Source organism: Anoplopoma fimbria, chromosome 14, assembly GCF_027596085.1.
Source record: "Anoplopoma fimbria isolate UVic2021 breed Golden Eagle Sablefish chromosome 14, Afim_UVic_2022, whole genome shotgun sequence".
Classification (NCBI taxonomy): domain Eukaryota; kingdom Metazoa; phylum Chordata; class Actinopteri; order Perciformes; family Anoplopomatidae; genus Anoplopoma; species Anoplopoma fimbria.
Genome location: NC_072462.1, coordinates 16,358,812 through 16,383,496, shown reverse-complemented (window position 1 = coordinate 16,383,496; position 24,685 = coordinate 16,358,812). Strand labels below are relative to the sequence as shown.

At 40.4% G+C, this 24,685-nt stretch overlaps 3 protein-coding genes across 3 annotated transcripts; 1 reads left to right on the top strand and 2 right to left on the bottom strand.

Annotated features, from left to right (window-relative positions):
• The first annotated feature begins 1,074 nt into the window (after positions 1–1,074).
• LOC129102845 (prolactin-releasing peptide receptor-like) lies at positions 1,075–3,329 on the top strand. Its single transcript, XM_054613121.1, has 2 exons — positions 1,075–1,523; positions 2,696–3,329. The coding sequence occupies exons 1-2, from the start codon at positions 1,075–1,077 to the stop codon at positions 3,327–3,329; spliced, it is 1,083 nt and encodes a 360-aa protein (XP_054469096.1).
• A 2,371-nt stretch (positions 3,330–5,700) lies between these two features.
• brf2 (BRF2 RNA polymerase III transcription initiation factor subunit) lies at positions 5,701–10,451 on the bottom strand. Its single transcript, XM_054612429.1, has 4 exons — positions 10,171–10,451; positions 8,176–8,235; positions 7,728–8,049; positions 5,701–7,147 (listed from the first exon to the last, which is right to left on the bottom strand). The coding sequence occupies exons 1-4, from the start codon at positions 10,322–10,324 to the stop codon at positions 6,391–6,393; spliced, it is 1,293 nt and encodes a 430-aa protein (XP_054468404.1). The 5' UTR covers positions 10,325–10,451; the 3' UTR covers positions 5,701–6,390.
• Positions 10,452–11,067: 616 nt separating this feature from the next.
• rab11fip1b (RAB11 family interacting protein 1 (class I) b) lies at positions 11,068–24,662 on the bottom strand. The gene is made up of 6 exons (XM_054612428.1): positions 24,021–24,662; positions 16,155–16,582; positions 14,200–16,054; positions 12,689–13,558; positions 12,141–12,255; positions 11,068–11,946 (listed from the first exon to the last, which is right to left on the bottom strand). The coding sequence occupies exons 1-6, from the start codon at positions 24,401–24,403 to the stop codon at positions 11,740–11,742; spliced, it is 3,858 nt and encodes a 1,285-aa protein (XP_054468403.1). The 5' UTR covers positions 24,404–24,662; the 3' UTR covers positions 11,068–11,739.
• Between the last annotated feature and the right edge of the window lie 23 nt (positions 24,663–24,685).

Sequence of the window (24,685 nt, the reverse complement as noted above, 5' to 3'; positions counted from 1 at the left end):
ATGTTGTGCCATTTGGTTTGTCTTGTATGTGTGATCATACAAGACAAAGTCGTTTTGGAGACAAATGCCTTGCTCAAGGGCACATCAGCAGTGCCCGGGGGTTAGCTTGCACCTCTCCAGCTACCAGTACACACTCGGTACTTGCTCCGTGCTGGACTTGAGCTGGGCAGCCTCTGGTTCTCAAGACAAGTCCCGACGCCCCATTTTAAAATTAAGTACAAAGTACCAATTTCGTTATGAAAATGAATATTCTGCATTTAATTTCTGCGGTTATGATCTTTTGAACTGGATTAAAAAAAAGACTCATTAATCTGATTCACCAGGTGCAAGTGAAGCATAAGGACTTTTAATTTGACTAAATCAGGTATTAAAAGTGCTCATAACACAAAATGTATACAGTAAAAAACAGAGACACATAAAGTTTGAAAAGCAGTTCTTCTCTTCTTATTTATACATCAATATCCAGACACTGCATCAGCCAGCTGGCTTTGAGTTCAAAATATGTTTTTTAAAGGAGATTTAATATAAAGAAATCTCATGCCAAAGGGAATGTTGTGTTAGAGTTTCTTTTATTATCCCTGTAATACATTCTCGGCTAATTCATTTTGAAAATAATAATCAGCAAAGCAACACAATCGTTTTTACTGTTTAAGAAAATCCATTAAACTCCAGCACCCGCAAGCCATGTTGAATAAATGTTCCACTGATGCTGAAAATCCAAAAAACTGCTCTTTTATCACACTAAAACAGTACTGTCTGTCCAATACTGTCTGTGCAGAACTTGTGGCATTTTCCATTTCAGTGGAGGATGTGCAATGTGAACGCAAATGCCCTCATAATTATATACCCTTTAATAATGTGCTCTACACCTCTGTGAGAATGTGTTGCTAAAAGCATGGTTAACCAATAATGGTCTTCCATTTTGCAAATGTCACTATCAGAATTTTGTTAACAATTACATATACATTTTGCATGCATCCCTAGATTTGCAAAAGTTGTTAATGTTTTGTCATAACAGCTTCTACTTATTGTATTTTGGACAGTGCAGGTGCTGGCAGACTGAGCTTTGCTGCCATGGAGGGTAATCACAGTGGCTCTGATGGGAGCACACAGCCGCCTGTGTCAGGAGGGCTGACGGATGGATACATTTATGAGGTTGCGGTGCAGAACAGATCCACCAACCGCACCTCCCAGTTTGCAGATGTGGCTCTGCTGCAGACGTTCAAGCCTCTCATCATCCCCTGCTATGTGCTTGTGGTGGTGGTGGGCGTCTTTGGGAATTACCTGCTCCTCTATGTCATTTGTCGAACCCGCAAAATGCACAATGTCACCAACTTCTTCATCGGAAACCTGGCCTTCTCTGACATGCTCATGTGCGTGACCTGCGTCCCTTTCACCCTCGCCTACGCCTTCAACCCACATGGTTGGGTTTTCGGCCGCCCGATGTGCTACCTGGTGTTTCTCATCCAGCCAGTCACAGTCTATGTTTCAGTATTCACGCTCACTGCTATTGCTGTGGACAGGTGGGTGGATCTCTTTGCACTGCAGAAATGAAGCCATTAAGTCTTTTTTGTCCTTTTTTTCTTTTAGTCCTCTTCACAGTGTTACTGACAAGCCAGAAATTAGACAACCAGGAAATTCAACAATTATCTGTCATCAATTTTCATTCATACGCATTTATAAATTATGGAGATGTGCAGATAGATTGAACTTTTAATAGCACCCCTTTAACATTAAGGGCTCACTACTTATGCTTTATCAATGAATGACTAAAATATGACCTATTATAATTCAGAGTATGTCGCAATAGATGATGTAACTAAGACTCCTCTGGTTTAATATATATCAATAATCAGGTTTTTGTGAGCACATATAATGAATCTGTAAATTAGAAACTTTAATTAACAGTTCAATTATACATTTTATAATAATAAATCATACATATAGCTGCATGATTCAACGACCAAATGCAAAACAATTTGGGCTGCTGGCAGCCGTATGTGACTGAAGGGAACAGACCAAAATCCAATTATCCAGCTTTATACTTCGACAGACAGAACAATGTGCTGAGACATGTCCCCTGGTAGACCCCTGAGATCCACCTTCTCTCTGCTGCTACTGTACTAGAATAATTCAATCGGATACGGTGAAGCCTCCTTCTGCATTTCTGCCCTCAAATTGTTCATTTATCTGCTTTCAGCTGAGCCGAGAACAGCAACATCAAAGGAGGTTTCTAAGCACTACCTGACAACACGCCCGTAGCTTTTTACTGCTGTCTTTATCATGTACACCTCTGTTCAATCTTAAGAATTTAAAATGTAAAAGATTTTCCTCTTTCTTATTGTTCTGTACAGGTCAAATGTAAAGCTCTGTTTTGTAATTGTTTTTGATTGTCTTGATGTAGAGCACATTGTGCTGCATATCCTCCACCAAAGGTGGTGCTATATAAATTAAGGTTACTATCAATATCATTATCGTACAGTTTTTCTTTTGAAAAGGTAAAATAATAACTTCTCTGAGACCCTGTACAGTGACTTTTAGAGCCAATTAACTAATTTAACATTTATACTTAAAGTAATCTCCTGTTGCTCATAAAACACGCAATAATCCATACATTAGATCATTACTAGACATGCATTAATTAAACATGAGTGTTGTACCCTTACTATAAAGCACTACTCTCTCTTTATTGCAGATATTACGCCACAGTTCATCTCATGAAGAAGCGTACCTCTGTGGCCACCTGCGCCTCCGTCCTCACCGGCATCTGGCTGCTGTCCTGCGGCCTGGTTGCCCCGGCAATCACCCACACGTACCACGTCGAGTTCAAAGAGGAGGGCTTCACCATCTGTGAGGAATTCTGGTTGGGTCAAGAGAAAGAAAGACGTGCTTATGCATACAGCACCCTGCTGGTCACATATGTCCTGCCGCTGTCGGCCCTATTTGTCTCTTATCTCTGTATCACTGTCAAACTGAGGAAGTGTGTTGCACCGGGCCACAGGACGCAAGGCCAGGCGGGAGCTCAACAAGCTCGCAAGAGAAAGATCTTTCGCCTGGTTGCACTCCTGGTGTCTGCCTTTGCAGTGTGTTGGCTTCCTATTCATGTGTTCAATGTGCTGCGAGACATAGACATTCACCTCATTAACAAGCGCTACTTTCTGCTCATCCAACTGCTGTGCCACCTGTGCGCCATGAGCTCATCCTGCTGTAACCCGTTCCTCTATGCGTGGCTGCACGACCGCTTCCGCACTGAGTTACGGAAGATGTTCAAGTGTCATCGTCGCATTGGAGTGCCTGCAAATCACTGCGCTGCCAGCGTGGTCTTGTAATTACCTGGTGGAGAGAAATCCTTTGACATTATTTCAGTGTAATTTGCCGATTCTTCTTGAGTGCAAGTGGAAACTGTGTATAATAGTGAGCTTTGGAGTTCATCCTCTGGCAGCCAGTAAAATCAACAGAAACGTGTAAATCCAGCCATTAGTTTAGTAAATGTTGTGTACAAAGAAGATCTATTGGCTCTTGAGAACAGGTCAATCTGTTAGGCAGGATGAAGGTGTTCAGTCAATTCAAAGGTATTAGATATGGGTCAATTGGTGTTCATCCTCTGTGGACCATGAATTTCAATACATTTTATTGCAATCCAGGTTTAAGATATATTTTGTTTGTTAAAAGGTCCAGAGCCAAAATGGTTCATCTACTTAGAAACATGACTGTGCCCATTGCTCAGTACATTTCATGGCAATCTGTCAATTTCGTCATTATAAACATGTTGTTGCTAAGTAAAGGGTTAATGGGTCACTAGTAACATTATGACTTATTCTCTGGGGACAATTAATATCGACAGCAGATTTCATGAAAACCATGTTTTTAAATTGTTAGATTAAAAATAATAGACAGCCTGGCTAAAAGATACATGTTTAATACAAATGTACTTCTCTCTGGAGCTAATTAAACGTTAATAAATGGTGCCAATAAAACTGAGAAAGCTGTGGAGACACAAATGCTCGTATATCTTAAATGCATTATTGGTGCAGAAGAGACGAGATCCAAAGCGTTTTCTTACAAACAAATAAATGAGGAAACATTGCTCCTGAAGGCTTGCCATCGGTGTGGACTGGATGTTGCATGAATGTTAGTTAGAGTCTGATGGTGGCACCATGCATGGTAGCCTGTCATCAGTGTGTGAATGGGTGAATGATATGTAATATACTACTGATTGTAAGTCGCTTTGGATAAAAGCGTCTGCTAAATGACTGTAATGTAATGTAATGTAATTTCTTAAATTTCTTAGAAAAAAACAAGATAAGAGTTCTTGCATAATGAACAAAGTGTAGCTGTATTGGATATGAATACAAAGTCAGTTCAAATTGTGTTTGGAAATTGCCACTGCAGATTTGATTTTTTCCATTGATGTCAGAACTAATCCTGGTGTGGTGCTCCTTTCTGTGGAATAAATTACATTTATTAGCCTGTTCCCCTCGGCAGTAATTTTCTTAAAACCTGTAGCGGGTGAATACGCACCGTAACATAATAATTCATCAAATTATTTCTGATAGCAGCAAACAATGGCTGTTAAAAAAATAATTAATTATTGTGTGGTGGTTGGCTCTGTGTTGCTTTGTGTTCACTGCTTTCTATTGCTTCTTGAGATTTTATGCAAAAGAGAGTATGATTATTTTTTTCCACTTCTATTATAGCTGTCAAGTCACCTATTCTGTATTCTATGTAGTACATTTTTGTCTCCATCCTGCAGACAGATGGGCCAGATTAATCTTTGCAGCAGTGATAATTTAACAAAGTCAACAAGTTTCAAGTGCCACTGTCATTATTTGACCTCCAACACAGCAGTGTGGATGTGAAACAGATGTGCCTTTATTTTTGCGCTTTTCAATAATTTGCTCGTATGAAGGGAGTTGCTTTCGGTGCGCAAACTGTACAGTGTACTGTCTAATAACGTACTGTGTGATTTGTGTATAGGATTTGTGACGTGACATTCATAACACGTATGTTCTTTGATCTGTTGTCTGCTCTAACAACACACTGTGACAATCTGTGAATAAAAATACAGTATTAAAATGACCTCTCTGCTTCAGATCAACGTGACTGCGTGATGAAATTAAATAATACAACTATAATAATTTAATTAAATGATATCCAACTTGGTCAGAGTGTGGTTGCCCTGCTGAATTTACTAATTGAATAACAGGGAGGACAGAAGTGTTTTATGCATATCAACCAGACCTGTTTAGGACATTGAAACAATGGGAGAATTTATTGATCCTTTCAGCATTCTTGGTGCTTGCCAACAATGACGTAAATTTCCTGTAGTGTAATTATTTAAATTCTACAGTTGTTCATCCATGAAATAAATGCAATTTAGCACAATAATGTTGTATTCAAACACATTTGAATTTCAAATGCAAAACATTAGGTGAGTTTTAGTATTTTATATGGGCCTGAACGCTGTGTCGGCTGTGTATAGAATCCTCTGTGTTCTATACATAAAGAGGCTGAATTGAATCATGAATTAGTATATTAGATTATATCTGAAACAGCTCAGCGCTTGCAGAGACAAAATCAAATATTAAACTTAATTAATCCCAGGAGCTGCTCTGATTCAAGCACTCCATAGCTCTCTCTTCTTTGAAGAATTTGACAATAACATCACATACTCTGGCAATGAAAAGAGGTTTTTACTCTGAAAGGATGGATTTTAACAGTGGAATCATTCAAAGCTAACATTAAGAATGTCATGCTGGCATTTTCAGTGAATGTGTAAGTGGAGAAGTAATACCTTAAAAACCTTTAGGTGTTATTAAAGTACTTATTGGTCAGTAGATATTCAAACAACGCAACAAATGAAGGTTTCATTAGAGACTTGGCATAATGGACCCTTTTCCAAGCAGACATCTTGATTTCCTTATTTTGACATGTTAAAATGTCCTCTTAGAAAAATACCTATTATAAAGAAAGTAGGTCTAATTATGCAAAACCAAAGCGACCCCAATATCACACATCATAAACCCGGTAAATTCTTTAAAATCGGGCATTTATAAGCGATGTGGACGATGTGCAAAACCAATCTGTAATGAATACACTATTATTACCATTATGTCTTTCCTTTAAAAGAAAAGCTTTTTCCACTTTGTTTAGGAGAGATCTTCACACTTCCTTTTTCACTGATGCAAAAACATTACTTTTTTGAACCACTTCAACTTAACTTTATTGATGGTAAATCAAGTATAGGCAGCAAAAACAAAAACAGATATGATCTGTTACTGCACAAACTACATACAAAAAGGTTGTAGCATCTCTTATCACGACCCAAATCTCATAGAAATAAAATGCCTGCATCCGTATTTGAATGATCCGGTCGTAACGATTTGTCACTCAAGAAAGCATCTTCTGTGTCTGAGCGAACTCTCGAGCTTCCCGAGGCGTGCGGATGTATGAGTCAATTTCACTGTCAGAGATTTCTTCATATCCTGTAACATCCTTGAGCTCGGGCTGCTCCACTCTCCTTTTCTTAGCGTGGACCACACACGGGGGAGCAAACAGCACTCTCTTCCCCCAGTTCGGTGCTGGATCCTGGCTCTTCTGAGTGTCTCTGTGCGGCTCAGCATTCAGTTCACTTTCTTCTACAGAGGATGCATTTGGAGTCTGATCCACAAGCTCAGAGATTCGGGTCTCCTCTGTTAGAGAGTCCTCACAGCTGGCCTCACTCTCTGCCAGAAGGGCCTCCTCTTGGGTCCTGAGAGCCCTCCTTAGCAGCGCATACCTGTTTTTCAGAATATCCTCCACCTGCTTAACGACATTGTCCGGCGTCACCGCTTCCCTGACCCAGGGAATCTCCTTACCCAGCTTACACAGAACCTCCTTCATCTCAGTTATCCTCTTCATAGCAGGCTTTTGCTTGTTCACTTTGGCAATCTGACAGAATTTGTCCAGGGAGAATTTCAAGCGGTGCTTGTTGGGTTTCAAGGACTGCCATGACAGATAGATGGCTGCCATCATGATGGGGATGGGTCTACGGCCCGTCACAATCCAGGTGTCCGCTGCCAGCTCCACCAGCTCCACGGCGCGTTTGGTCAAGTCCTTATGATTCTCTGCCAATTCTTCAGGAACGTGAAGTGAGCTAATTTTGTACCTGACAGAAAAGAAAAAAAAATGTCAGTAAGTCTTGGTATTATTTAACGCATTCCTTGTAAATGAATTAGAGCACTGTTGGTTGTCTTTCCTGTCCAGTAGCTTTCCAGCTAAACAGATAACTTTAAATAAGCTACTCCAGTGAGATTGACTGGCATTTGTGACTCATATCCATGTTCAACCCAGACAAGTCCAGTCAGTCCAGAGAGAATTCAACATTTCAATTTCAGAAACCTCTGAAAAAAACCACGAATAAGAATGATCCGTCCACTTGTGAACATTTGTAAATAAAAGCTAAATGAGCATGTCTATAGGGATCAAGGGTAATTTATAGTAGGCTTGTGTCATTAAAACTCTACTAGGTTGCAGAAGTATGTTAAATACTGGTCAGTTTTCTGTGAAATGAGACTCATCTGAGTAACAGAGGAAAATGAGAATGGATGCTGATGTTTGAATTGGTCAGAAGGAGCTGTTATTTATATGTTGTTATTGTACAATATTCAAAAAAAGTTGAGGTTTTTGAATGTTTAACTATCATGTTGCTGATAAGGAAAACATTCAGACCTCAGTCCTCCACTTACTCGTGACTGTGGGCCTCCATCACATCGGTGATGTTGGCGCTCGGCGCCTCGATGTTGAGAACTTTGACCATCTCCAGGTAAATCACTCCCACCACCATCGGGTCGGCGTCCAGCAGGTAGCTTATGGTTCCCATAGTTATGGGCCAATTGAGCAATCTACAGCTCACAAGCACACAGCAACCAACGAGAGCCTCTTTCTTCTGGAGGCTCACTCTGATGAAAGTTTCGTGCTGATAAGCCCGGCTGTAATAGGTCTTCGAGAGCTCCTCGATCTCACTGTTGACCCTGAGGATCCGACACATGGCTTTCACATGCTGAAGACCTGTAGAGGTGTGAAAAAGACAAATGAGCATGTGAGAGCAACAACAGTGTCATTGCACATATATATATAGAAGAGCAAATTAGTAACAATAACTCTAACAAGCGCCCCTCAGAGAGAAGATCTCACCTTTTATCAGGTTCATACATGGCTTTTTGGCCCCTGCTGTGGTTCGGCTGTAGCTGACATCTGTAAAAAAGATTAAATAAAATAAAAGTCATGACGAAGACAAAATCTAATGGGGAAACAAAGGATGTTTGAGAGTTGGGGTTAGCGAAGATATCAACACAACATGCATCTATCACCATGCGATTTAACAATATAGAAACACTAAACAGTTCTACAATTGTTTAACAACCTGGTATGTGTCAACTCATCTGATTCACTTTGCAGAAACAGCAACGATCATAATTTAATTATATATGGTGCGCAATGAAAAGTGGGCAATTTCCCCCCCCCGCCCCATACCCCTCAGGGGTCTCCACTGTGTTGCCCTGATTCATTTCATGTGTTTTGGCAAATGCAATATATCAATTCAAATGAAGAGGACCTCAGGGCAGGTTCTGCATTATTGCTAGTCCTGTGGGCCCTTTGTCAAAGTATACAGCATATTCCTAAATAAACGTGTGTTCAACCAAATTACCACTAAGAGCCCCTGATGGGTTAATCTGGCCCATTATTTTGATCCAAAATGGTGCTTCTGCAGGGCACACTGGGGAACATGTTGATCTGACTCTGGACTATTCACTCTTCTGAAAACAAGAGAAGATCTAGTAACACAAGGATGCTGCATAGTTGTCATGTTAGTGATACATCCCAGGACAAAATGAAAAAACAAAAAAAAACTATTTTTCACTTACCTGTACTGTCTAGGCATACAGACAGACAGTTTTAAGATATTGGGATATATATATATATACATATATATAGAGAGATATCTATCGGTATCTGTGCATATGTTGGCCGATAAGAAACAAGATATTGAATTTCAGAAATGCCGAACTAGGTTTGAGAGAATTTAGAAACAGTGTCTTCAATGAAAAGCATACTGTTTACAAATTAAAAAACAACTCTAAGGAAGTATTCATCAAGATTCATTATTATTACTAGACGTGACAGCGACGCTGGTATTGTTTTACCATTGTGAGTCTGTGTGTGGGTAGCAGGAACTACCACAGAGGCGGTTTTGAGTACTCTGCCTGGTGTTTTTATACGTAGAGTCACAGCCATGTAAGATGTGTCACAAAACTTTGCAGGTGTGTTTCTGAGATGAAATGAAGGCTGAGCCCCACCCCACCCCCCCATACCCCAACGCATCTCTTGTCAACTGGAAATTACATTTTATTCAGACAGATGCCAGAGTCTGTAGTCATTAGTTAGTGAAAATTGAAACCCATCATCCTCCATGGAAATGGATTAGAGCTGAGAAAATGTCAGAGTGAAGATGGAAAGGAAATAGTCTTGCCTTATATATAATATGATATTCTGGTTTGACCACAGTAGAGGTAGAGAGAGAATGATGTGGGGGAGAGACATGTGAGGATATAATACTGGATCTTCCGGGGTCAACAGGTAGTTTTGCCCTTCCAGATATTGTTCCCCTCATTATTCCTCACATGTTTTTCAGCATTTATGAAGGGCGAATTTAAATCAGGGCTGCACGGTGGTGTAGTGGTTAGCACTGTCGCCTCACAGCAAGAGGGGCCCGGGTTCAATTCCCGGGCTGGACAACCTTCTGTGTGGAGTTTACATGTTCTCCCCGTGTCAGCGTGGGTTCTCTCCGGGTTCTCCGGCTTCCTCCCACAGTCCAAAGACATGCAGCTTAGGTTAATTGATGACTCTGAAATTGCCCGTAGGTGTGAATGTGAGTGGTTTGTTTGTCTCTATATGTCAGCCCTGTGACAGACTGGAGACCTGTCCAGGGTGAACCCTGCCTTCGCCCATTGACAGCTGGGATCGGCTCCAGCACCCCCGCGACCCTTAACTGGATACGCAGGTTACGGAAGATGGATGGAGTTTAAATCAACCATAATTGAGTTATCATTTTCACTGTAAAAACCACAAAACAATTAAACCTGACATTTTAGAAACAGAAAAAGGGAAAACGTCTGTAACGTAACACACCTGAACCCCCTACGTAGACGCTCTCACTGGCCAGCCCTCCTTCGGACACCACCGAGCCGCAGTCCGCACACACCGTCTGGGCCTGACAGTACAGGTCATCGTCCACAACGTTGGAGGAGCCGCAGCCCGGGCAGCGCAAACCCACACGAGACATCTTCCAAAAAATAACCTCAATAACACCTGAGATACACCGCCGGGCTCGAGATCAGCATGGATATACTGTAAACAGCGATGGAACGTCAGGTGAACGTCGCCGGGGGCGCATATAATGTGTCCGGGTAGATACAACGGTCCGACGTCGAAGGTTCCGCTTGGTGACATAAATATAGCCTACAGTCAATCAAGGTTACAAAAACTGATATTTTTCTCGATAGATATCCTCATTACTCAGTGATAATACAACTATAGTCTCAACATTTGATTTACAGCAGCCTAATTTACCTTTAGACTATATGTTAGTCATAGGAATATGGCTAACAAGTCTCTATAGCCATTTTATTTGTGAAGAGATGAAATCCGATATTATTAAGTAATCTCTCAAATGTTAAATAGGAAAAATTTAAAAAGAGCAAAACTTTTGCATTCCAGTAGGACGACGGGTGCGTAGAAGAATACCTTAGGTAGACAATATAGAACAACAAACTCGCACACGGTCTTCTTCACTTGCGTATAAAATATATTTTAGTAACGTTTCAGTACGTAGACCTTAAAAAAAACAAAAAACCTGATGAAGGTCTCCGTACCGAAACGTTGTTACTAAGATATATTTATACGCAAGTGAAGAAGACCGTGTGCGGGGTTTTTTGTTCTAAATAGGAAAAATATAAAATATAGTGAATCCCAAAGTACAATATGAATCCACATTATTAAAAACTGCAGAGATAGCTAGACTTTATTTATCAGACATTTATTTTATTTAGCATATTTTAATACCATAACACAGTGCAATAAATCAGAGAAAAATCATGTTAACAGTGTAAGAAGAGTAAAGTGCCTTTTGGGGGTTAGTAGAATCATGTAAACGTTGACATTCAGTAATAGAGCAAGACATGTTATCTACACAACTAGTGCATAGTTTGGACAGTAAAAGAAGGCTGTTCTTCACACTGAATATATCTCTAGGGGACAGGAAAACAGTCAATAGAAAAACAGTTGCTTTTAATAATGACCATGTTTTACCAAGGTCTGTCATGTTGGCAAGTAAGTTCAGGAAATGATTCATTCTCAACATGAAGAAATTGTAACAACATCATGTATGTACATACTGCAGTGAAGTGTCAAAAAATATTGCTAAATATATAGAAAAATGTAGATCATTTTAATAATCCCCTAATTAAAAAGATTTTAGCTGATACTGAAAAAACTTCTGCGAGATGTCTTTAAAATATATATTTCAATCTCATTATTCATTTGCCCATATGGTGAAACCTTGTAAATCCAAACTTTTACTCCAGCTACATTTCAAGATATAAGTCAACAGTATTTTGAAGTTTCTGTTGCTGCACTGACAGATTACTGGGATGGAACTGATTAGGAACAGAGCAGATAAAGTGACATTTGTGAATCCACCTAGGCAGCTTTTTTCAGAGGGTTCAGGGACATGAGAATACTTGGTTTCTCTTCTATGACCCGCACAAGCAAGTTGTCGATGTACTGCTCCAGTTCTGATATTTTTTTGTCTCTCTCTAAAAGCTGCTTTTCTTGTTTGAGCACCAGTGAGATGAGTTCCCCTTTAGTCAGCTGCGAGTAGGGCCCTTTAAGCCCAGTGTCATTCACCTGTGAGAGTACATAAAACATGGACAATAAGTATGAAGATATTAAAACACACATAAGACAAAAATGGAATATTTATATGTTGTTGTAGTTTGATGAACGAGCATTGACATATAACACATATTCTTTCATTGTTTAATTTAGAGATAGAAAAACCATTAACCACCATAAAAAGTTTGGTTGAAAAGAAAAGATACCTTTGTTTTCACCTGAACGTCACAAAGGATGCCTGCGGAATTATTATCTTTTTCCCCTTGAACGACTGAAACAGACTGCTGTTCCAAAGGATTAAGGGGTTTTACAGGTTGAAGCCTGCAATGAACAATACAAAAAAAAAAGACAAAGAACAATGTAGGCATTAACTGGATGGGAGTTAAAGAAAATAGAGTATTGTTGTGTGCAAGTATTAAAGCTGTAGCATTTTTCAATTTGATTAAAGAGTAACCCATTTAGCAATCACTGGTTAAACAGATTATGTTTGTATTATCTCTGCATGATCAATCATCCACACCAACTTCATCAGACACAAGATAATCAATAATACAAGCAAAGATGGATGATGAATGAGTATGAAAGATCAACGAATGGATGAAACATAGAGGACTCTACATTATAAATGTGCGGCGATATGAATCTTCTTTTTATGAAAGGCATGATTTTGAGAGCTAGTGGTGTGTGATCTATAATATATGAGGAGATGGATGGAGTTTTATAAATAATCTGTTGAGGTTATTAACTCTCTCACCTGCGTGAAGGTACTGGCAGCCCCACTTTCTTCGCACCTGCTTCCTCCCTGGTACTCTGCACTGGCGCAGGCTGGGACTCTTGTAGCGGATCCTCCTGGACACGCACAGGACCTACAGCCTCTGACAAAGGGTCACATGTACGGGTTACACTGTTAACAGTCACACCGGTAACATCTGTAACATGGCCTCCTTCAGTGTTGATTGAAGTGCTTGACCTGGCGTCCATCTTTACAGGAAGTGGGGGAGCGCGTGCTTTTGAGGATTTTATATTAGTTTTAGAGGCGGCATCTTTATCGGCAGCTTGTGACATGACTGGAGGACATTGTACAGAACCGGTATTACCAGAGGGGGTTGAATCATTTTGGGCTGCATCTTCATCGTCTTCAAATGGATTCAAACCATAAACGACAGAGACTTTTTTTGCCTCTGAGCCACATTCCCGGGAAATGTTGTCATCAGAAGAAGGGTCTGTTTTTTGATCAGATGTTGGTCCTTCTTCCACAGAACCAGGTCTAGGCGGAGCAGTGCGTTTACCGTGTTTCACTGCATTTGATGTTTCTTTGGTGGCACAACTTTGCTTCACACTCTGGGTGTTAATTGTCTCTGTGGGAGACCTACTCAGAGGAGCGATCATTTGCACTGAGCGCTGAGGGAGAACGCTGACAGTTTTGATGTCTTTGTCTTTACTCTTCTTGTTAATTTGTGCCAGATGTTGTGTGGATCCGTCCTGCTCCCTCTGACTCGGTCTCTCAGCTTGATTCCTTCCTGGAGGCTGAGGAGCCACTCGCCTCTCCCGTTGAGTGTTAATACGCTCCTTTTCAGCAGAGGAAACAGGCTTGCTTCCTACCGACGATGCTGCAGATTGAACCCTGGAAATGAGACACAGACTTCATGAGATTAACACATGAAGACAAAAGATACCTTTTTCCTGAATAATGAAATTGAGATTAAAGATATTAAAATCTAGTAAAAGCATGTGTGGCAAAATTAGAGAACAAAGAACACAGAATGATCCTTTAAAAAAAGAAATGTATAATTATATAACTTCTAAATGACCAAGAAACCTGAAAGAAATCCTGAAATCTCTGTGACATGACAGTCATCTTCACTGTCACACTCACAAAGCAATTACCGATGGTTTCAAGTCATTATTTCTCCCTATTCCTATGTCACCTGCTTTAATGAGGGGAGACTGTTCAATGAGCCTCGATTCTCAGTTAACAAAAGAAACCTATCCTTTCTCACACACATGTACGTGTCTGCACACCCATACCAACCCCGACACACACACAAACAAGCCCGACGCTATGCAAGATTCATGATGGTGTCAGCTTTAGGTTGCGTTTTATAGAGAAGTGCTGAGAGGAACTGTAGCCGTGACCTACTGAACAACAAAAGATAATCTACATCCAGATAACATTTTCTGCAATGACTCTGACTTTATATCGTTTCCCACATTTTATATCCGTTTCCCGCGGCTGGATCTCATACAGGTAATGTTAATCCTAACCTTTTCTGGACAGTTGACACCTTGGTTGTGCTGCTGTCGGGTCCACCAGGTGAGTCAGGAATCTCCTCGAAGGAATTATTGGAAAAGTTTTCATCAAATGGATTAGTAGAAGTGACTTCTGCAGGGCTCTTCACAGCCACTGGAGGTTTATTCATTGCAGATTTGGGTTTAGTTTTGTTCTCCTTCTGCTCTTTTGCGTCTCTTGTTAACTTCTCTTTCTCCAGCTTTCTGGCCTCTTCTTCTTTCCTCTCCATTTCAGCTTTCTCCTCTTTCCTAATCCTCTCTTCTTCCTCCCTTTTAATTTTCTCCTCTTCTTCAATCCTTTTCCTCTCTTGTTCCTGTTGTTTCATTTTTTCTACTACCAATCTCTCATTTTCTTCCTTTTCTTTCTTAGCCCTTTCCTCTTCCTCTCGTCTCCTCTTCTCTTTAATCATAATTTCCTCTTCCTCCCTTTGCTTTCTTTCTTTCTCAATTCTCCTTTCTTGTTCTTCAAGTATCCTTTTTTCTTCTGCCAACTTCTCACGCTCTTCTTCTTGCCTCCTAAAACTCTCCTCTTCCTCTTCTTTCCTCCTTCTCTCTTCCTCCAGCCTTATCCTTTCTTCTTCCTCACGTCTAATCTTCTCTTCTGCCTCAATCTTTTTCCTTTCTTCCTCCTCTTGTTTCCTCGTTTCCTCCACCAATCTCTCAAGTTCTTCCTTTTCCTTCCTAGCCTTCTCCTCCTCCTCTTTCTTAATAATTTCCTCATCCTCTCTTAGCCTCCTTTCTTGTTCCTCAAGCCTCCTCTTTTCCTCATGCTCCTCTTGTTGTCTTCTCACCATCTCCTCTTCCGCTCGTCTCCTCTCTTCCTCAGCCATCTCCTCCTCCCTCCTGATTGTCTCCTCTTCCTCCTTATTTAATTTATCTTCTTCAATCCTTCTTTCTTGTTCCTGTAGTCTCCTCTTTTCCTCTGCTAATTTACGCTCCTCTTCTTGTCTCCTCACTCTCTCCTCTTCCTGTTGTCTCATCCTCTCTTCCCGAGCAATTTCCTCTTCCATTTGAATTCTTTCCTCTTCCTCCTTTCGTTTCCTTTCTTGTTCCTCAAGCCTCCTCTTTTCCTCATGCTCCTCTTGTTGTCTTCTCACCATCTCCTCTTCCTCTCGTCTCCTCTCTTCTTGAACCCTCTCCTCTTCCTCCTTTCTAACTCTCTCTTCTTCAATCCTTCTTTCTTGTTCCTGTTGTCTCCTCTTTTCCTCTGCCAATCTTTCACGCTCTTCTTGTTCTCTCTTTACCCTCTCCTCTTCCTCTTGTCGCCTACTCTCTTCCTCCTCCCTCCTGATCCTTTCTTCTTCCTCCCTTTTAACGTTCTCTTCTTCAGTCCTCCTTTCTTCTTCCTCCCGTCTCCTCTTCTCGTCAGCCAACCTCGCAAGCTCTTCTTCTTGTCTCCTAACTCTCTTCTCTTCCTCTTCTTTTCTCCTCATCTCCTCTTGCATCCTTAGCTTTTCCTCTTCCTCCCTTTTTAGCTGACCCATGTCCTCTTTTGCGTTTTCTAATTCCTCCTCCTTCTCCTTCTCCCCCTCCCCCTCCTCCTCCTCCTCCTCTGTCCATGGTGAATATTGCCTCACCGCCCTCAGGGAGTCAACAGATGGAGGAGAGCTTTCAGGGACGTCCTCCATGGATCCGTGGCCTGAACTGGTCAGACTGAAGTTTGAGCCGATGCGAGCGGTCCGAGGCGGCAGCTCTTCACAGTAGACATGACTGCCGTTGATGCACAAGTTGCTCTGTTCTGCAGCTCCATGTTTCTGTTGAGCTGAGGAGGTATCTTTGTTGTCTGAGCTGTTTGAGCGTTTATGCTTAAAGAACTTGAACTTCTTTTTACCTGGATGGACATGGGAAAGTTAACATGTATTTAATGACAGAGTACAATAGAAAATACATGATCTATTGATGGAGTGTATTAAAAAATTGTTGCTACTGACCTTCAGAGGAATCCACATTTAGACCAGACGACTGGCTGCCACTCAGTGAGAAGTTCTTTGCAGGCAGAACAGACATGGACTGAGACATGTTCTTCTGCAGGTTAGACTTGTGAGAAAATAAAGACTTCATCTTGTGTTTCTTCATTTTATCTCCCTTGCCCGCTGCTAGCTCACCGCCCCCGTTCCCCTCCTCATCGCTGTCTGTCAGAACTTGGGTGAAGGATGGCACCACGTTAGACAAAGTGTCCGATTCCTTTTTCTTTCCACGAACTTTGTCCTTGAGCTTGCCAAGGCGAGATCTGGATTTGCCCGCAGCGGAGAGGTCAAACATGCTGGCAGTCATGTTGTTTCTCATGAACTGGATGTCCAAAAGCACCTCTCCTCTGTCTTTGTCTGCCTTGCCAGTCTTGTCCAGCAACTTAAACCATCTGTTAAAGAAAACATCATATTAGAATAACATTTTTTGAACGAATGTTAAGAGATATAATAAAAAAATGTCTGATTAATTGTGCAAACATTCTTTCAAAAGTAATGAAAACATTCTTTATATTTGTCTGGATGTCATTGACTTCTTATTTCAGTGTTTCCTCTCTGAGGTTAAAAACATTCTTAGAACCGCAATAACAGATTTCTTTGGCCAGTTGAGGGGAGCTGAAATAAGACAAATTAACCTTTAAAGTTGATATTGCAAACTCATACAAATCCAGCAGATAAAAAGAAACATAATAATTCTCTTCAGGTTGAGTTTGTTGTCCCCCCAATGTAAGTCCAGTATTTCCTCGCTCTGTTTTTGGTCTCTACCAACTCCTGGTAGTTGGCTGTTAGCAGGTAGTGTACGATACAGAGGAGTTTTAGAGCTTTTTAGCTGAAAACAACAGCCTGCTGCAGCTGAAAATGATGCCATGAGATTGATCCAAAAACAAGGAAAAAGTTGCAGGTTGGACAACTAAACAATAAGCTGAAACTTAAAATACTGTCTTTTCTGTATTTAAAAACACCTTAACTAACTTTTAAGATATATTGCTTCACACACTAACTGCAATAACAAGGTGTCACAGAAAAGTTATCTGCATAGAGCATTGTTTCCTTACAGAATATTATTCACCATAATGAAATCTAATGAATGGCTCAAAGGAATCATAGAAACTAAAAGACTGAAATTCATGAACAGAATGTTGATGTTTAGACCTCGTCAGCTTCTATGTGGAAACTATGATGCATCCCGTAGCAAATGGAGTGTGACTCAGCAGCCACTTGAATGTTTTTGGAAAGTCTGTGAGGATCTAAGCACAACCAGCAAACTGACCATGAGGGAAAGTTTATCAAAAATAACTATAGTAATTACACTGTTTTCCCTGTGACAGCCTCTCATTTGGGAAAGTTATGAATGCTTTTACTGTGTACCTTTTTTTCCAACACTGACGTTAAACTTTGTGCATATACTTCACATTCCCAAACATCTAGTCCCGCCCCAGTCGACCCTTGGAAGAGGGAGATTTCTTTCTAATCTCACATAATTTACACTGTTCATGTTTACAGGAAACCAATCTGCTATAAACCTCATCATCACGTTTTAAACAACCACCACATTTAAGTGTAGCTCTATAATAAAATATCACATGGATACAAACACTGTTTACAACCTCAAACTAGCATCTTAAAATGTAAGTCTTGTAAAAACATGTTAAAAAAAGCTAGACCAAGTCATTAAGCCATCCACCGAGACCAGGTTGAGTCAACTTTGCAAAGCTTCTGAACACGCGTCATGGCCCAATACACACAGGAGGGTCTCAGAATAAGCAGAATACTTTAACATAACAACGAAAAGACAGCAGTCAGCACATAAAGTGCCTATCAGGCAGAAATCTGAGGTCAGCTCACCACTGAACAAACAACTCCAACTGAAATCTGGATTCCTGGGGAAATGAGGAAATGAGGAAGGGGCCTTGGGTGCATTTCTGTGTGTGTGTGTGTGTGTGTGTGTGTGTGTGTGTGTGTGTGTGTGTGTGTGTGTGTGTGTGTGTGTGTGTGTGTGTGTGTGTGTGTGTGTGTGTGTGTAAAACAGAGTTTGTAAAAACTGGGTTTTTAAAAACAAAGTATTTATCTTCTAAATATATTACATTTTGTGTTTGTGTGTTTATGTGCATTAAACTGCATTTTTTCCCCACTCATTTCTACATAACACATCTCCCTGAGATGCAACGGATATATGATATAAACCAAATATATTCTTCTTCTTGGTACAGAATGAGATATAATGTTGTGATTCATCCTCCACCTCCCTCAGCACTGCTTCAGATGTTTTGCACAAACTAATTAAAGAGAGAAATGTCTTTTTCCTGGAAATCGACTATTGGGTGAGACTGCAGTCACAGCTTTTGAGTGATGAAATGTGATCTGAAAATGTTCAGGCCTTGGCATTAAAAAGATATTCCACTGAGCAACTTCTTCCTGATTTGCCAGATACATGTCCTTCAATAAAACACTGCTAGATAGATATTGCTTTTATTTATCATTCAAATGAAGACAGTGTTCTTTATCTGTTATGTTCTTACTCCCATGCACAGTGACGTAAATAGTACAAGGTTATGATAAAGAAGACATCATATCATCCTTTTGAATGGTGTCATTATCAAAGTAGGATTGTACTGAACTATACAATTCAAAAGGATAGCTGGTGGATCAAAGCACAGTATGGTATGGAGGAGCTAGACACTACAATAAGTCAATGTTATTATTAAAAGACCAAATCATGATAAATAAATGATGAGATGAGCTTAAACCTGCTAATTCAGGGCAGCGGAAACATGTTGCGAACACATCACTGATATATATTATCACATTTTAATTTGATGTGTCGAACTTGTTAGCAAACAGGTGTATCTTTACACATCCTGCACACACTGAGAAACATTAACAGTCGTGTTTCTGACCACCTGGCAAAGGGGGGGGTCCAGTATTCACTTCTTTTTTGCTCTCCACCAACAGCGATGGAAATATCAAAAATATTCAGCTGCTTAATGCTTCCCTATGTTCCCTAGCTGGTTACTAACATTTCATTTTTCTACTGACATCTGTTGCTATGGGGTGTGAGACTGTAGCATACAGATGAATTTCAAGCTTTTTTCCACAGAAAACAGCTGTCTGCTGTGGTTGAAAATGACGATGATGGGAGCAGTGAGAGGCCTTTTGATGTTGATGGGAACTGCAGTGTTCTGTAATTATTCTTAGTGGATCCATCATTTCAAATATGTAGTGATCTGCTGCAATTAAAAATACTGATTATAGCATCTTTTAAAATAATTTTGTGTAGATTTTATTTCATAAGTTGAGTCAAAGCTTATTCTTGACACTTGTAGTCAGTCTAAAGCTTCAATATTGTCATGAATTTTATTGATATTTCATCCTCATTTCAGTTTTACTTTAAAGGAGACCTTAATCACTCTATAAAGCTTCATAGGATACTGAGGAGTCGGGCGTTAACTCTCTCGGTTTATAATTATGAGCAACCTCTTCACATACAAGTATGTGATCCATTTTTAATATAGAAAATATTGATTATAGCACATTCTAGTTACATATGTTTTTCTTATATTTAGGGTTCTTGAAAACAGGTAATTCTATTTTTTTCCCTACAATATCATATAACAGTGTAAAATTAGTATGTCATATTAATATGCTATACAATATAGTATATTATGTTACAATATTAGTATATTGTACAAGTAGGATGGTAAAGTATTAGTGTAATTAATAAACCAATGTATGCTTTAGAGCAGTGGTTCTCAACCTTTTTTCAGTGATGTACCCCCTGTGAAATACTTTTTCAGCCAAGTACCCCCTAACCAGCGCAAAGCATTTTTGGTTGAAAAAAAAGATGTAATACTAAGCGCTCTGCCATCAGTGTCTGATTTATTAAACTGTCAACACTGATGATTGCATTGTTGCATTAAATTCAGTTTATGAACTTACACTTATATTTTATTGAATATTTATTAAATAACAATTTTTAAAGGATTTTTGAATGGATGCTAATTTTAAATATATTTTTTAAAAATCTCACGTACCCCCTGGAGTGCCTTCACGTACCCCCAGGGGTACACGTACCCCCATTTGAGAACCACTGCTTTAGAGTACTCTAGTATAGCACAGTATGGTATAGTATTAGAAATTGGGTTATTTTTAAGTAAGCAGTTTTAAGAATATAGTATTAAAATAGCAGAATTTACTATATCTTACTTATTGACACTGTACTACAGCAGCCTGTAGCATACTTAACTATACTATTATTAAACTATGTCCTATAGTATACTATACTGAAATGCACAATATAAATCAGAACCCTGAGCTTTGAACAACTACTTCACTTTGCTGATGCTATCAAATGTCACAACAAAAATACATCCTACATGAAAAAAAAAAAGAGAAGAAGAAAGATAGCTTCAGCTTACGCAAATGGGAAGTTGCAAAAGTGTTTGGGCGTTAGTTGGTTGGTGTAGTAAGCAGTGGAGGAATGACTTTCACTTAACAGGGACTGTATGATAATGATGATGGTGATTATGCACGTATACTCCGTAATCTCACGTCCTTAGAAGATGAGTGTTCTGCTCTGCCGCACAGGACAGAGGAGGATACTGTCTGACTCAGCATTTTGTAAATATATTCTACTTTCTGCACACACACATCCTTCCTTGTGAAGCCTGAACGACTGATAAGACTGCCAGGCTCAAGCCTTTTCTTATCACAGAGCACAGCTGTGTGAGAGCTGTCTGAGTGAGTAAAACAACTCAACAGTGACAATGTCCAAGGACCCACACCCACGAGTCAGAGGACCCAAAGTAAGAAAACTCAGTAAAAGAAAAACTCCTTTCCAACCAAAATTAAACACAATGCATGCTATGTCAAGGAAAGATGAACTTGCAGTGAAGCTGTTTCAAATGTCAAAATGCTGGATAGAAGCTGTGAACGAGACTTGCATTACTGCAGGTTTCTTTAATTCTTTACACTTTATTGCTTCTTTCTGCAATATTATTATTTTTTGGGTCCCATTTTCTGTATTCAGGCTTCACAGTCCAGATGCCCTCAGGCCTGACAGCAGACTTTGGTAAAAGAGGCACTACAATAAATGTCCTTCAGCTTGTCAGTGGCCTCGCTGATGTGGGTTTTATAATACCCTTGTATTTGACAGTTTAATTTAGAAAATAGGCCTTTTTCACAGAAGACATTTTTGACATTTCAGACCAAAAAAAAGGCACAGGTATAAGATCCAGTCACCATTCCGACCTGCGCTGTCTAAAAGTTTTTGAATACTGTTAAGTGACAACTTTGCAACACATGTTCGAAGAGTAGAACTTGGTGGACTAATTCCTTTCGCTGTATTCAGCAAACACCATGTACCTCAAACAGTAGAGCCGTTGTAGTCTACTGGCAGCTCATGTAACATGTTTGTCCGTCGTAGTTCAGCAGAGACACGGCGGTCTCGCAAAAAAAAAAAAAAAAAAAAACTGACCTTGCTTGCCCGTCTCTGTTGCCATCACTGTTTGCTTTTCATAGATAAAAAACAGTCAGGAATGTGAGCTGGATCTGGCTCTCAGAGTCAAGGTGCATTCACCAAGCTCAGAGAGGAAGATCAACAGAAAACAAAAGTTAAGCATTTACTCAACACCAGCAGGAGCACGTTTGCTGATTTTACAACAAAATATTGTCTGGGGTATGAAATCCTCACAAAACTAGACGCATGAATGAAAATGCAAATCTCTGAAACAAATCTCTGGATTTTTTTAGATTGATACATTGCCAAAAAACGCAGATGTGATTAGAAATACACTTACTCTACGATACTCAAACATGCAGCGTGAAGCCAAATAAAGTTAATCTTAGCATGCTGAGAGAGTTGGACAAAAGCCAAAGGCAGGCAGAATGGTATGAAAAGTTATTATTGACCAAATGCTCATTTCATGCTCTCAGATCTGATATAACTATGGATTTTTCACTGAAGCACGTTGACAGCTTGCTGTATTTCATAAAAGCTAAGCTAAAATATGAACAGACAGCACATCAAAATTGTTTGATGATGAACAAAACAAGACCAGCAATGAACATCAAATCTAGCCTTGCTATGGACTTCATTACAATTCATGCAATGACCCAAGACATGAAATAAAGCAGACAAATCCAAACGACAAGAAACCATGGAAAAGGTGGGAGAAGGAAGTGTGTGTGTGTGTGTGTGTGTGTGTGTGTGTGTGTGTGTGTGTGTGTGTGTGTGTGTGTGTGTGTGTGTGTGTGTGTGTGTGTGTGTGTATTTAGGCTTTTGTATAATACCGGTCACACGGTGGGGGACTAAAATTCTTTAGAAACAGCTTAGCACAACAAAACATTTTTTTATTTTCACTGAACTACAGACATGGCTGACGGGTCTTTTTTTTTCACATTTTAACAAGGATATATTGAATTAATATATTAAACCTCTTCTTAAACAAACTGAAGAGCATCTATTCTGCTTAAAAGGAGCAGGTATAATTGCCATTACTGTGACCATACAGCAGTACCAGCATGGCCTGTAAAACCTGTCACTGCAGTTAATTACTTCCCCTACTTTGCCAGGTGTTAATGCAGTATAATGAGAACCTGAATGCTTAATGTTTTCACCTTTTTCCTTACAAAAATGTGCTTCATTGGGCGTAGTGAGGTGAAGTCTTAGTCTTCTTTGGGGAAACTGTCCAGTGTTGACTAAGTTCAGTCACTGAAAGAGTGAATCCTTTGACTCACGTCTTTTGCCTGAGTAGGTAATGCTGATCGGTTTCCTTGAAGGCTGCTGCCAGGGGAACAAATCCCTTAAGCTGCACCGGAGCGAGTGAGCAACATTCATAAGTCAAACCAACCAAGGCGTGGTGTGTGTGTGTGTGTGTGTGTGTGTGTGTGTGTGTGTGTGTGTGTGTGTGTGTGTGCAGTGATGCATGGCTTTATGAGAGCCCAAATACCTCACCTCAGTGGTAAAAAGGTGCAATTTTCCCATGAACTCACTTACAAAGAGTCTTTCCAAATGCACAAAATAAGGGAAAGATATTCATATTGCAACATTAATCCACTGTTTTGAACTGTTTCCACTGTTCTGAACCAGCAACCGTGACTTGTTCCTCTGTGACGCTGATGGAAATCAAAACAACTCAGTGTTCTCTTTTATCTCCCATGTTTTCCTCATTTATATTCATCTAAAAGCAAAGAGTAACATCTGCCATAAACTTGGATAGTGCATGAAACACAGTCTTGTAGTCAGAGAACTAGGAAAAACCAACAGGACAAAATAAAGGCGTTTGATTCCCGTACTCCTTACAAATGCAGTGATCATGCTGGTTATTTTTTAAAAAAGGAGAAAAACTTTATTTTAACATTAGCAGCATTTATTCTGTCCTCAGGCTCAGCTGCAGAGGCATTTACTTCCTTAAAGAAACTTCAATAGAAGTATTTATTTGGCACCACTTGGCCACACCACCAGTAGACAAACTCAATGATGCCTCCTTTAAATTTGAATTAATGCTTGTTTTGGTTGGTAGAGGTTTAAAAATTGTATTAATTGATTCATTGATTAGGTCACTGACAGAAAACATTTCAGCAACTTTAGTTTCTTAAATAAGTAATATCTGCTTTCCTGAGTCTTCTATGACAATAAAGTAAATATATTTTGGTTTTGGACTGTTGGTCAAAGAAATCAAGATATGTCTGTGTATTCTGGGATTTGTGATGAAGAGTTTGGCTACTTGCTGACATGGACCTCACAATCCACTAATACACCATCCACCCGTCCATCCACCCATCGTTTTTCATTTCCATGACCTACAAACCTCCTGCTCTGTGTGGACTTACTCGGTTTTGTTGCGGGTTTTTTCCTCACTGAGCTGCAGCAGGTTGACGACAGCCTGCCCCAGCTGTTTGTCCGGACCCACCAGGGCCCGGTGCAGGACGTGGACCCGCAGCGTGCCGCGCTCCTTGCCTCCTCCTCCTCCTCCTCCACCTCCTCCACCTCCGTCCTGATGCAGCGGTGGCGGCGGCAGGTCGAAGGCGGCCTCCTCCCTCCACACCGGAGCCACGCTCTTCTCCACCACCGAGGTCTGAAACTTCTCCTTGCCCACCTGCATGACCGCGTACGCGTCGTTGGTGCCGGTCTTCCCCTTCACCCTGAGGCCTCTGGCTTGCTGCACCGTCACCTGGACGCTTGTTGGACACCACTGCTGATCCGCCAGAGACATGGCGACAACGCTTGTTTGCTGGATTAACACTACACGGAAATGTGATCAAAGGGGGACAAAACGCGGTGATGTCCACCGAGACAACTGGGCAGAAGCGAGGAGGAAAAAAAAGTTTTCCTTGTGAGCTTCGGTGAAGTTGAGGAAACAGCTGATTGGGCGTGGTTACACCGGGAGGGGTCCCTGGTTAGAAGAAGACACGCCCCCCCAGATTAACAGATTACACCAAAACCAATTGTACGCCCTGCTTGGCCCGTTCACACCACAGCGACCGTTTAGTGGAGC

What these genes read in the sequence shown, in the direction of transcription:
- brf2 (XM_054612429.1), bottom strand. Translation starts at nt 10,324, where the DNA reads ATGTCTCGTGTGGGTTTGCGCTGCCCGGGCTGCGGCTCCTCCAACGTT. An exon ending in CGTCTACGTAGGGGGTTCAG is followed by an intron (nt 8,236 to 10,170) that starts GTGTGTTACGTT and finishes TCTTTTTTACAG; the next exon opens with ATGTCAGCTACAGCCGAACC. An exon ending in ATGGAGGCCCACAGTCACGA is followed by an intron (nt 7,148 to 7,727) that starts GTAAGTGGAGGA and finishes CTTTTCTGTCAG; the next exon opens with GTACAAAATTAGCTCACTTC.
- rab11fip1b (XM_054612428.1), bottom strand. Translation starts at nt 24,403, where the DNA reads ATGTCTCTGGCGGATCAGCAGTGGTGTCCAACAAGCGTCCAGGTGACG. An exon ending in AAATGTGGATTCCTCTGAAG is followed by an intron (nt 16,055 to 16,154) that starts GTCAGTAGCAAC and finishes ATGTCCATCCAG; the next exon opens with GTAAAAAGAAGTTCAAGTTC. An exon ending in CTGCCAGTACCTTCACGCAG is followed by an intron (nt 12,256 to 12,688) that starts GTGAGAGAGTTA and finishes TGTTCATTGCAG; the next exon opens with GCTTCAACCTGTAAAACCCC.
- LOC129102845 (XM_054613121.1), top strand. Translation starts at nt 1,075, where the DNA reads ATGGAGGGTAATCACAGTGGCTCTGATGGGAGCACACAGCCGCCTGTG. An exon ending in ACTGCTATTGCTGTGGACAG is followed by an intron (nt 1,524 to 2,695) that starts GTGGGTGGATCT and finishes TCTTTATTGCAG; the next exon opens with ATATTACGCCACAGTTCATC.